This window comes from Aristolochia californica, unplaced genomic scaffold (genome assembly GCF_029961685.1).
Source record: "Aristolochia californica isolate CCGP_79_NKW_82.1479 unplaced genomic scaffold, dmAriCali1.0.hap1 SCAF_10, whole genome shotgun sequence".
NCBI classification, from domain to species: domain Eukaryota; kingdom Viridiplantae; phylum Streptophyta; class Magnoliopsida; order Piperales; family Aristolochiaceae; genus Aristolochia; species Aristolochia californica.
In genome coordinates this window covers 32642245-32655712 of record NW_027181771.1, presented here as the reverse complement: position 1 = coordinate 32655712, position 13468 = coordinate 32642245, and the positions used below count along the sequence as shown (strand labels likewise).

At 37.2% G+C, this 13468-nt stretch overlaps 1 protein-coding gene across 2 annotated transcripts; it reads left to right on the top strand.

The window, feature by feature from the left end:
* Positions 1–2046: 2046 nt before the first annotated feature.
* Positions 2047–13404, top strand: LOC137936786 (SAC3 family protein A-like). 2 transcript variants are annotated; one of them, XM_068781667.1, is made up of 14 exons: positions 2047–2251; positions 2430–2521; positions 3935–4864; positions 6539–6988; positions 7090–7191; positions 7951–8072; positions 8804–8981; positions 9348–9815; positions 9964–10104; positions 11082–11141; positions 11251–11381; positions 11612–11745; positions 12631–12863; positions 13037–13404. In XM_068781667.1, exons 2-14 carry the CDS (start codon positions 2468–2470, stop codon positions 13133–13135), a joined length of 3102 nt encoding a protein of 1033 aa, XP_068637768.1. In that variant the 5' UTR covers positions 2047–2251; positions 2430–2467; the 3' UTR covers positions 13136–13404. The 2 variants fall into 2 exon arrangements, with proteins under 2 accessions (XP_068637768.1, XP_068637776.1); XM_068781675.1 differs by having other exon boundaries at positions 2047–2521; positions 7951–8045.
* Positions 13405–13468: the final 64 nt, after the last annotated feature.

The following is a 13468-nucleotide window of genomic DNA, read 5'->3' as shown; positions in this document are numbered from 1 at the left end:
CTTTAAAATCTGGGTCGACCCCTATATATAACAACGATCGCCAAATATTTCACTGTCCATTAAGAACAAGCCAAGGGCGAAAATAAACTCGAAATGTTAAAGAAACTGTACCTTCTTACCGTCTCGATCACTGGACTGGGAAATCAGACGACGAAACGGAACATACGATTCAAAGCGAAAGAAGATGGAAATTATACTGAAACCCAGGTTGAGTTCGACAGAAAAAAGAAAAAAACGAGGAAGATAACAGGAGGAAGAAGAGGAAAAGAAGAAAATGGGAGGAGGACGCGTCCTTCGTTTCTCTTATCTGCGCCGAGAGGGGCGGCGGCGCTTGAAAGAGTAAGAACAAATAAAGCAAAAGAAGCATCAGAAGAGAAGAAGAAGAAGAAGACATGAGAAAGAAGCGAGGAGGAAGAAATAGAAGCGGGAAGAAGACGGAAGGATAAGACCGGAGGATTTTGTGGAGGAGGTTGAAACGCGAATCAGCTGTCTCTGCAGCAAACCCAATGACACAAAACTTCCCTGCAGCATTTATCAGTATGACAGAGAAAGGTACAATTCTCTTACAGTTAACAGGAGGAGTTATGAGCAGTAACCAGCTGATTTTCAAAATTTTTACTATTGATTCATTCTCTTTTTAAGACACTGCTTATCTTTTATGTTTATTTCATTATTTGTTTCTTACCAAGGAGAAAGAAAAACTGCATTTGATGATTTAATTTCTTAATGGTGTTCCTCTTTCTTAATGGTTATTGCAGGAAGAATGGAGAGGAGAGGCTGTTCTCCTTCAACATCCATGGCTATGAGACAAAGCTCATTAAGACTTGTTAAGTATAATAAGTGAGTTTGAGATTTTTTAAACTTGGAATATCCTTTTACCCTTATTGGTCTCTTGATTTTCCTCTTTAATTAGTTGATGCTTACTCTTATTTCCTTCAAACCTCAAAGATGATCGATTATTCAACTTTTTTTCAACGTTCAATGTTGTTGCTTGCCAATAGAACAAACGTTATTGATCGAAAAGTTTGCTATTTCTATTACATCTATTAAACTGACTAGTATTCATTGGCTTACTTCATTGCAATAGCGTGCAGTTCAATGGTACCAAGCACATACCAAATTCTCATCATTCCTTTGTATATTTTTTTTTTATAGTTTTAAATATACAGCTTGAATCGATCTCATGCTTGAGCGAGCTTCAAAGTTCAATTTAAGGTTTGAAGTTGAGGTTAAGTTTGAAATCTTCAAAGTCAAACTACATAGGTTCAAACTTGGCTTGACTCGATGTCACTCCTAACTATAATCAATTACAAAAAAGTAGTCAAATGCTTCAACACTGAGACATATAAGAAGATATTGGCTAATTCTTATGGGTTGAAATAGTTGCAAGGGCATTTTTGTTTGAATATCAAATAATATTAATTAAAATAATAAAATAAAAGAATCTTAATTTATACATAACCTTATTAATAAATGGTAAAAATTATATTAAAATGTGTTATCTCTTAAGAAATAAATTTAAAATTATGTTTGAAAAAATAATATTTTTTTGTGAACAATTTAATCTTGGTTATTTAATTACTCTCTTTGAAATACACATTTTTAATATGCCACTAACATTTATTATTAATATTTAATAATTTATTATTAATATATAATAGTAAATATTTCCTCCGTTTGAGCCTCTTAAAATCCCTTTTTGGAATCCCTTCTCTATGGGCTTTGACACCGATCACCGACGGCCGACCGGAGTCAATATTTCCGTCTCAGCCCGACGTTGACAAAAGCCCATCTTGCCCTGAACAATTATTCCCTTTTGGACTTGTGTCCCTAGTTAACATCTAGCCTCCGCTTCGCGCACGTGTGGTATTACGGACTAGGGCAGACCACTGAGCTTAGGTAGTCCGCTTCCACAGCGGAAGAACGCGCAAGGACGAGGCCGTAATATTTTTGAATGTTGCGCGGGTAGTATCGTCTTTTGAGTTTAGATTTTCCAATTATCTCAGGTGTTGAAAGAAGGGAGAAGATTCAGAAGACCCTCCTTCCTCTCTCGCTCCGAGACCTGTCTTTCTGATAGCACGTATCATTTTTCTCTATTTATTTATTTTTATTATTAAGGATTTTTTTTGTTTTTGATTTTCCCGTCGAACTCGACCTCGGTTTCAGTATAATTTCCCTCTTCTTTCGTTTTGAATCGTTTGCTCTGTTTCGTCGTCTGATCTCCCAATCCAGTGATCGAGAGGGTTAGAAGGTACAGCTTCTGTAATATTTCGAGTTTATTTTCATTCTTTGCTGATGTTGGACCTTTGCCCCCGTTGTTGTTAATTTGAGATTGTTTGAAGCTCGTTATTTCGTTACTTGTAAGTGGTTGGAATTGGTTTTGTCCCGCTATTCTGTATCTGATGGAGAGCTTCTAAATTGACATTGAGATATTTGATGATCGTTGGGGGTACGTGATGCGGGTGAAATGATGAATCAAGGAAGCAGTACTGCAACTGAACTGGATTCTCAATCTACTGAGGTATTTATTAGCTGTTCTTGATTTGAGAAGTTGAATGTCTTTTGTTCTTGAAGTTAAGTCGCTTGTTTTGGTGATTGAGCTGAGTTAGGATTTGAATAAATTTCTCATACATGGAACTATGATTCTGAAACTCTTATAGCTGGCAAATCAAGGAAATACAACAAGAGGTGTATATTACATGAAATTCCCAAGAGGATTATATGATTGAAAGAACAAGAGGTCTATATGCTTGTATTTTGCTTAATGGCTTCCTTAATGAAAATGCCTAACTTCTTGAGGCACATATCTTTTGTTTATTGCACCTTGTTATTGTGTGTTCATGCTTTTCAGATGCCTTTTAGGCAGCATTTCTGGATCAAGAAAATCTAGTCATATTTTTCATGTTTGATTATCTTATCAAATGTATTCAATTATTGTTTTCCTTACTGTAAGTCTATTTGAAGAAGATATAAAACTAAGGAAACACAAAAGAAAGGCTACATTTGTTTTGAGAGATTTGTAATCAGGGCTTTGGCTTGATAGGTTTTTGAAAATTGGGTTGAGGAAGGTATTGAGGCTGAAATTCTGCATCTGTCTTGATTTGACTTTATACAACCATTTAAGAGAAGTGCAACCTGAAAGGGAAAATAAAGCCTAGAAATAAGAGATAGAGAGCTAGAAAGAGGTGAAAAGATGTCTTAATTGCTGCTATGACAACATAAAACTATGCACTACAGTAACTAAGCTGCAATACACAAACTGCGGTAGTTTTTTGAGATGGGACATCACATCCAAGTGTAAATTAGACTCAGTTTTTTGTTTAAAAATGTCTGTGCAAGTTACTAGTCCAAATTTCTTCTCTTACATATATATATATATATATTTTTTTTTTTTTTTTTGGTAGAAATTCTTTCTCGTACAAAGCCCAATTGATCTTAGCACTGCCCAAACAGATGAACAAAATCTAATGGCCGAGATTTAACCATCAAAAGCACTCTAGGTAACTCAAAACTAATCAAACAAGGCCCAATTCGAAGCCCGGTTGAACATGATCCTAATAGCAGATAAAACCAACCCACATGTAAATCTTAATATCAAATAAAGCCTAAATGTGATTAAGAAAATAATAAACTCATACACTGAAGGGTTTCAAGCTGATTTTCACTGTGTTACTAAAATTATGGAATTCAGCTTGTGATACCTGATTTCCTCAAATTCATCATACATGTTTAATGGTGTGCATTAGTTTAAGTTTATGTAGGGAAGATTGGCATTTTCTGTCTGTATCTAGTGTGCTACTTTTGATTGTCTTTAATATTAGATGTAACCTTTTTTTCTTGGAATCCTTCCTTTTTCAGTATTTGTGCATTTCTATTCACATTTTTTACATGGTTCTACAAATTGCGACTAAAAGCTCTTTTGTTTTATGAGCAGAATTATCAGGTTGCTGATGCAAATCAAGCTCAATTGCCTGTTTATTCATCTTACCATGTGAGCCACCTATCACAATCAACAACTGGCTCCACATCTGCCCAATGGAGTTTGCCTAGAACCAGTAACGACTCAACGGAAAATGGGTTCCCTTTGAGTTCTGGTTATAATCATGATCAACAGAATGGACCCAGTGAGCAACAAAACAGTTCATCCTACTCATCCACATCATCTGGTTTTGTAGCAAGTGGAGCCCATGATTATGCAAGTTATACCTCTTATCCAACTTCTTCTGACCCTTATGGATATGGTTCTGGGGGGTATCAAGGACATCCGTACTATAATAGCTATCAAGATCAAACAACTAACCATCCTTATTCTCATCAAGCTGGGGCATATCAAACTTCAGGTGCTCCTTATCAGACTTATACCTCATCATTTCAGAGTACAGGCTCATATGTGGCCCCTTCAAGTTATTCAGGCACTTACTACAATGCTGGTGGTGATTATCAGACAACTGGTGGTGGATACCAAAACAGCAGCTACAGTGGTCAGACTAACTTGTGGCATGACGCAAACTACGGAAATTACCACCATCATTATCCACATTATGCGCCGTCAGATTCAAATGGTACTCAAAATCATGGTTCAAGTGCTGCGGCTGCACCTTCTGTTGAATATCAGCAACACTATAAGCAATGGGCAGATTATTATAGTCAATGTTCTTCTGATGTTAGTTGTGCTCCTGGAACAGAGAATATACCTGTTACTACTTCTACTACTACTACTACTACTACTACTACTACTACCTATCTTGAGTGTCCCATTCCAGGTGTCAGCGGAGGATATCCAGTTGCAAGTAGCCAGCCACCACCACCTGGCACAACACCTAGGAGACTTGATGGCAGTTCATCTGAATTACCTTCTTTTCAGGTTTCAAGTGTCTGTGTTTTTTTTTTAGGCTTTCATTTAATACTATAACTAATAAACTACCATTACATAGAACTTAAAAGTAGAAAATAACTGATAAGTTTGTTACAGAAGGTTATCTCAGAGAGCATTTAGTAACTAAGTAGGATGTGAGAGCTTTAGCTACCTCTTAAGTCTTATACCATAAGTTCATTGACTGAAGGATACTTATCAGTATGCTTTTCTTGTCAACTTAAGTGTTTGACTGCTTGTCCCAAGCCCAGGCATAGAAGAATGTTTACACAGGGTTGATGGCAGCATAAAAACTCCGTCACAACTGAAAACATGGAGGAGATTTCACGTATTAAATTGTGTTGTTAGGAAAATGCAGAGATGTAATTATATCGTTGGTTTAATTCAGGAAGACTTTGCCGTTGGTTGAATTACAGGAAATTTCTCATCCTTTTATGTTCCTTTGAGGGACATGTCAATGGCTTGGCTAGATACCCGTTCTATTGATACTTACACTATTTTAAGACTTATTTGTCAGTTTAATGAATAAATCAATTTTTTAAGTGTTTGCTTCATTTTTTGAGAAAAGTTATGAAGATGAAAAACAGTCAAATGAGTTCTAAATCTATCTATTCTGTTGTGGACTATTACAAAGTTATTTTTCATTATCTTAGAGGACTGCATTCTGAATCCTTGCATAGGCAGTTGCACCCAAAATACCCTTTTATCTGCATGAGTTTAAGGTGTTTTTTGTTTTTGTTTTCTTGCCAAAAACAAAACAAAATTTCAAGTTATGGTACACGACTTCCTATGATACCATTATGCAGTGTTTATGACATACTAATGGACCTGTTCATGTGGTATACTTCAGGAGGTCTTTACCTTGACCTAAAAACATCATTGTGAATCCTCTATGGCTTCAAATGTCCAACACCATTTAATATGCCTAAACTGAATCTATTGGCCCTTGATTTCTGAAAGACATTTGACCATTGAAACCATGGGTAGCAAGAAGTCGTAGAATCAGTCTTTTTGAAAAGTAGAATACTATCAAACAATGCTTTTCTAGGACAAATAAAAGAAAACAGCTATTTGATGAACTGAAGGTGTTGTTTTTAAAGGTTTTATCGGTTGTTGTCTGCAACTGCTCCTTGTTGCCTGTAGGCCATTCATTTTTATGGTGCACGTGAAGCTTGTACAACTGGGTCCATTTAATCATAAAGGATGATGCTCTGGTTTGAGATGGACTCAAATTTGGGTTTAGTGTTCATCTAGTTGATAGACCTATCATCTGTCAGGATACCCTCTCTCTGCTAAATGGATAGCTCAAATGTTAAATACATTTGATAAAAAATACCCTGCCATATGCAACTTGATAATGGCCTTCTTTTTGCACCTCTAATTCTCACAGAATGTCTGGGATTTAGTGCATCTTTCTTTAAGGGCATCACTGTAGCTATTGTTGATGTGAGTGTGTGAGAGAGAGATTCTAGTTGGCATCTTTGCTGGTCAATATTCATTGCTTTATTTCGATGTGTCATGAATGGAAGCAGGAGATCTGTGCCAATAAGCAAAAAGAAACAAAATGAAAGTAGAAGTCAACTCAGGTTTGCTTGATAGGATTTATTATACAGTGTTGTTCATTATAATTGCATCTTCTGACTTTGAGTTACCATTTCCAATCAGGTGGCTGCTGCTGTAAGTGAAAATCATGATAATTCTTGGAAAAACATGTCTTCAGGATTTTCAAATAGTCATTTCAGTAACCCATCATCCTACTTCCACAAACCTCCTGAACCAAATACACTTCAGGAAAAAAGTTTTGAATGTCAACAGACTACTTTATATGCTCCTCCTCAGGTTCCTGCTCCACAGTGTCCCACTACAAATCAGGTTCATCCTCAAAGTTACCTGCCACAATTCTCTGCTTCTACTCTGGATACGTGCCGGACAAGCAATATCCAGATGCCAACAAACCCTAGAATTGCTTCTGGTTTGGCCTTGGGCACCACCAAAGCTGACAAGGATACCTTTGCAACAGATACACTGTCTCAACCTGCCTATATCAGTGTTTCAATCCCAGAACCTAATCTAAAAACCTCTACTAGTGGTTCATCTGCTGATACTGTGCTTAAGGCAAGATCTTCTTTTTCTTTTTCTCCTTTTTTTCATACTTGATAAGCTGTAGATTCTTTATCTCATAAATTGAATTTCTGTTTGGAGTTTTCTTGATACAGCCGGGAGCTTTTCCTGCATCATTACGTGCCTATGTGGAAAGGACTTTGGCTCGTTGCAAGGATGACTCACAGAAAGCAGTTTGCCAAAATATTATGAAGGAGGTGAGGATATCAACAAGATACCATCTCCAAAAAAAATAAAACAGTCATTAAGAATGTCAAACAAATTCTTGGATATCACCTTACTAAAAATTCAAATGAAGGTATTAGTGCTAATGCTGTGACAGCTTGCTCAAAAGGCGCTGCAATATTAAAAAAAAAAGTCTACTTTTTTGTGTAGTATAAATATTTTTGGACAACAACAAAGAACTGTGAATATTTTGCTATTAAAATAAGAATGGCTGCATGAGTTAAGAAAAAAGTATTGCCAGAAAAACTTTTATTAGAAAAGAAACAGATGCAAGAGAAAAAAAAATAGTATAGAAGCTCCAAAAGGGGAGGGTTTGAAGTTCAGAAAGAAATCAAGGTGAAAACTAGAATGCTTAGTTTGGGGTATTGTGCTGCCTGCTAAATGTTCTTGACAGGAAGCATCCTCTCTAGGGAGGGAGTCTGCAATAGCATTGGATTGGTTGTTTGCTGCCTAGGACAACAGAGCTAGATGAATTGTGAATCCCTGGAGGAATTGCAATAGTCTCTAGGATAGGTGTACCTAAGCTTATTACAACCTTTGAGTTGCTTCCCACAATCAACGGCTTGTCACAGTTGTCATTGTGGACTCTTAATTCATTTACAGCATGGGCTTGGAGTCACTAAATCCAGTAGGGCTAGGATCTTTCATACAGCATGTTTGTCGTATTTTGTTCTGTTATTTCCTGTCCTTTTTTTTATTATCTGACAAATTTTTTCTTCATTTTGATTCAGATAATAACTAAAGCATCTGCCGACGGTACACTTTTCACTCGAAATTGGGATATCGAACCACTTTTTCCTTTACCAGTGGCGAACTTGGTGAAGGAGTATGTCTCAATCCTCATGGAACCAATGTAGTTGCTTAATGTCTCAGTTAGATCATCATTTTCTACACATTGCCAACCTTGCTGCATTATCTCCATCAGTAGGGCCTAAGTACCTTGTTCAGCTAGCTTTAGTTGATTCTCTTGCTTAGCAGGAGACGTCTTACCAACAGCTTGTTGTCCCCTTCTATGTAATATTTTGGGTGTCCTTGCCCCTCTCTTTGTTTTTCATCCTCTTTTCCCTCCCTTTGGGAGTTGTTTCTGTTTTTGCCTTTTGTGGTAATAAAACATCCACCTCTCAAAAAAACTTCTGTTTATGGTTTCTTTGCAATCTCTGATTATTTACTTGGCTATTGTCTGATGTTTGTTTAATTCTGTGTGATCACTTATGCCATAGCTTATATATGCAAAATAATTGTTTTTTCTATTATTTGTCATACTTAAAGTAGGGCACTTTCTATCTTTAAATATCTTTACATGTAACTACTTGTTCTTCTAAACTTATTTGAAGCAGCTTTCTTCTTTTAACATTTCTTGTATCGTCCACAATCTTTACAAAGACAAAAATAAGACACATAATTTTTGAAAGTGAAGGCTCGTTTGCCATGTCTGTGGGACAAGCTTTTACTGGGTATGATCATGCTGCTATTTTCATTCTGTCTTTAAGTTTGTTTTTTTTGAGCTTATGTACTTTGTCTTCACTCATATAGACATGTTTGGTAGGAAAGTACCTGACCCTTAAGTGATGTGCCATGTTGCAGCCAAGTTCACAGTCCTATTCTTTCTTCGTTGTCCAAATATAAAAAAAGTCCCTCTAAACGGACCAAAAGTAGGTGGGAACCACTTCCTGAGGATAAGTTGGTCGAGAAGCTGGCTTCTGTTAATTATGATCCAATAAAAGATGTTTGCTGGGACTACTCCAAAGAAAGGGAAAGAGTGGTAATTGTTTGCCCTTTCTCTTTTGTCAAAGTTACATGTTTATGAACAGTTTTAGTTGATATAATGCTGCTATCATATGTAGTCACTTGATCTTCACTTGGTAGTATATTCCTAGGTTTGCCGCTAGGGTTGCAGACTCTCAAGCTAGAGAGGGAGCTACATGACAGCACCTTGCTATTGGCAGTTCATTCCCATTATGACTTTTTTCTTTTGTTCTCTGTTTGGCCTTGTGCTTAGCCCTGGTCCTTATTTATCATCTCTTGTACCTTTGCTCTTTTGAGCCCCCCCTTAATGAATGCTATTTCTCATTGATTTTAAAAAAATAATGCTCCAATGTTTTCTAATTGTTGGAGTAAATCATTGCAGGTAGATACTGGAAAGTCAGAGGGCAAAGATGAAATAGGAAGTCACATGAAGGTCTTTTTCTCAGCAAACTTAAGTTACCAAAGCAAAAGTACCCAGAGGCCAGTTAAGAAGCCACGTTTTGGCGATGATGATGGTTCTTCTAGTGGTAGTGACAAGGAGCAAGGTTTAACTTCATATTATGCAGCTTCAATGAACCTAGCTAATTCGCCAGAGGAAAGGAAGAAGAGGGAAAACCGGTTTAAGCGTTTTGATAAAGGACACGAAGTTAAGGCAGTTAGACACAAAGGGGTTGGAGCAGGAAATTTGTACAGTAGAAGGACCACTGCTCTCCTCATGAGTAAGAGGAATGAAGAGGGTCAAAGCAGGGCTGTAGAGGACATGGACTGGGATGCATTAACTGTCAAAGGCACCTGCCAGGAAATAGAGAAACGCTACTTGCGTCTCACTTCTGCACCTGACCCTGCTACTGTAATTATTTTCTCTTAATTTGTTTTTTTTAAAATAGATTTCCTCTTAATTTGTTATTAAGAAACATATAGAGTTTGATTGATTAATTTTTCTTGCTAATCGACTATACTTTTTATTCTGGATTGACATGGAAATGTTCCTGTTGCAGGTGAGACCTGGAGAAGTTTTGGAGAAAGCTCTGGTCATGGTTCAAAGCTCTAACAAGAACTACCTTTACAAGTGTGACCAATTAAAGTCAATTCGCCAAGACTTGACTGTTCAACGGATACGCAATGAGCTGACAGTAAAGGTATATGTTCTTTGTGGGTTTATGTAATTTTATTCTCATTTGATGCAAGGGTGATGGTTAATGATTAATGGGTGGCTTTGTTCTAGACTGACGAATGCAGTGGTCTCTGGGCCTTAGATGTGACATGGTTGCGGTTTTCTGCATCCTGCTGAAACTGAAGCCCAAGAGAGCCTTGTGCTCCCTATTAGACATGCTTATTGCATCACAAATATTTCATTAGTCTGACAGCATCTTATTTAGAAAACCTTGTCTTGAGTTAATGTATCCTCAACATGCCTAGCTAATATCAGGACCTGCCTTCGCTTTGTAAGTCCCGAGATTCCTCCCACTTTATCCTATGTAGTTTGGCACATGCCTTTACTCTATGACAACCTGCTGTTAAGATTTGTTTTCTGTATGGGCTTGGCTGGTTGAAGGCAACCTTAACTAATCAAATGAATCATCTTGTTAAAGTTGAGACTGTCTCTCTCAAAATTACTAGTTAAAGTTAGGAAGCCATTTCCCAACTGATAAGCATAGGAATTTTCTAAGCCCAAACCGAATTGAAACTATCCTTGCACAATAACAACTCACTCTTTGATAATTTGCCTGAGACATGGAGCATGTATACTATTGAGCCAGTGGTTCATACCGAGTGTGAGCTAAATGCATGGTTTCCCTTTTATAGGCAATCGATCATTTCTATTTGTTAGACGCTTGCCTATATCTTCTAACAAAGTCAAGTTTACCTATATCTTCTAACACTATTGATGTATCTAACATGTTTTTGTCACCTTTCATCTTTCTTCTTCTTTTTTTTTTTTTTTTAATTTGCAAAAAATTGTTAAGAAAAAGAAAGCCAAAGCCTACATAGCAAGCCCCTCAAGGCCCATCAAACACAGGAAAGACAAAGAAACAAGTAAAAATAGCCTCTGAACTACTTTCTCCACATAATATTTCTTACCTAAATATATATATATTTTTTGCTGATTTATTAGGTCTATGAAACTCATGCACGATTAGCATTGGAAGCTGTTGATTTGCCTGAATATAACCAGGTTAGCAATCATTTTCTAAACCTTGCCATTAAGCAAGGAAGCTACTCTCCATGTGAGAAGTTGTTTATGCTTTGGTATGATGATAAATACCACTGTTTGTTTACTGCAGTGCCAATCACAACTGAAAACACTCTATTCTGAGGGGATCAAGGGGTGCTATATGGAGTTTACAGCTTACAGTTTACTTTGTGTTATTTTGCACTCCAATAATAATAGAGATCTCTTATCATCAATGGCAAGGTACCTTATTGCAATTTGATCCCCAAGCAGCTGAGTGTTATTAAAGGCTTGATATAAACACATTCTTGTTGGTTTAAGAGGCAAAATTCTGTATTTCATTAATTGATTTCATTAATTGTTCAAACCCAAATGGTGTGCATTTTTAGTTTTAAATTATAAAATTCTTTTAAGATTTGATTGACTGATTAGTTTTTTTTTTTTTTTTTTGCAATTTTTTTACTAATTGCCAGGTTGTCTGTTGAAGCAAAAGGGGATGAAGTAGTAAAGCATGCACTTGAAGTTCGTTCAGCTGTCACCTCAGGAAATTATGTTCTCTTCTTCAGGCTTTACAAGACAGCTCCCTACTTGAGTACATGCCTCATGGGTATGCATGTGCTAGAGTTACTTTAGATATTTGCTGATGTAGTTATATAAATTTTGGGGTTTCCTTGTGTTCTTCTGCGGTTTCATATATGTGCATTATCTGTTCTTTTTCATTTATGTGCACATATACTCTGTGATTAGGACTTCTCTGCTACCAGCACTGTGCACCTTAAAGCCAAAATTTTAAAACCTGACCTGAAAATTTGACTGGGTTAACTGGGTGTGACCACTGGTTGACCTGTTGTTAATGGCTAATGATGTCATAATTTTTTTTTTTTAGAAACTAAAAAAAAAAAAAACCGAGAAGAGGCAAGCTCCCCGCCCTTCCCTGCCTCTCTGTTACAGATGACTGGGGAGATGGGGTCTGCCCCCTCCCCTTTTCTTTCTGGAGGCTTCTCCCTCTTGCATCTTCTGGCTGGGGTGTTGCCCCAGGCCTTCCTCCTGCACAGTGGTTGAAAGATGGAGACACTTCTCCACTGGTGTTGTAAGTAAGAAAGATGGGAGGGCCCCCTCTCCTACTGAGTCGGAGCGGGTTCCTCTCCCATGCTATGTGACCATTCACTGACCCGGGTTTGGCAGGGTCGGCAGTAACTGGTTAAAATTCAGTTGGCTAACTGGGGTTTTACAGGTTACTAGGTATCTCAGAGGGAATGGGTCATGTTGAACCGGCTCATCTGGTCTGGGTTTGATAACAGTAACACTGTTAAAAATAGACATTGTAACACTGAGGTGGCTACTGACTTAATATGATCATTCACATATACCAGGATATTGACACCATATTTACTATTTTTTCTAATCTCACGTTTGGAATTTGCACAGGTAGAAGATTTTTTGATATCTAAATGCATTTTCTTCATCATTAAAGTTATTATGTTGTGTGCAGATCTTTATGTGGAGAAAATGCGGTTTGATGCTGTGAGATGTATGTCACGTTCTTATCGACCTACAGTCCCTGTTGCTTTCATTGCTCAGGTTTTGGGCTTCTTACATGTTGCAACAGCGGAATTAAATGATGAGAAGGAGACAGACAGAGTGGAAGAATGTGAAGAATGGCTAAGGGCACATGGTGCAAGCATCATTTTAGACAACAATGGAGAAAAACAGCTAGACACAAAGGTGATTGGATCAATTATAATTACTATCTTGTTAGCATGGAGCATACTTTCTTTCAACAGCCATGAAAGGACCAGTTGTTTGCTTGTGTCTGTTTTAGTTGTTTCGTCCATCTACTATCAATTGGTGACTGTTTGTGGCTGCAAAATTTCACTGTGTTTTGGCTTCAAATGCAGGCATCCTCATTCAGTTTATACATGCCGGAACCAGAGGATGCAGTTGCCCACGGAGATGCAAATCTTGCTGTAAATGATTTTTTTACACGGACAACCTAAATGGTCTCTGTTGTATTCAACTGTGATGGGGATATAAGGAGTAGGAATGTATGATGGCTTTGATCAGTTTGAAATGGAAAGGATTTCATTTCTCCTGGTCACAAATGATCAAAAGTAGCAGTAGCTGTAACTGTAACATGAGTAAAAGTGTCTAATTGGCAATAGAGAGAAAAACGAAAAGAAAATGGAAAACTTCCCCACTTGTTTTTTATAAGCCTGTAGTGGCAATTATTGCAGCTTTAGATAGTTTTTGGTGCATCTTTATTGTTTATTAGAAAAAACAAAAGGAGCTTGGGGTCCTTTTACCTCATTAGCAGAGAAATTGAGACAGGA

What these genes read in the sequence shown, in the direction of transcription:
- LOC137936786 (XM_068781667.1), top strand. Translation starts at nt 2,468, where the DNA reads ATGATGAATCAAGGAAGCAGTACTGCAACTGAACTGGATTCTCAATCT. An exon ending in GCCAAAATATTATGAAGGAG is followed by an intron (nt 7,192 to 7,950) that starts GTGAGGATATCA and finishes ATTTTGATTCAG; the next exon opens with ATAATAACTAAAGCATCTGC. An exon ending in CTTGAGTACATGCCTCATGG is followed by an intron (nt 11,746 to 12,630) that starts GTATGCATGTGC and finishes TGTTGTGTGCAG; the next exon opens with ATCTTTATGTGGAGAAAATG.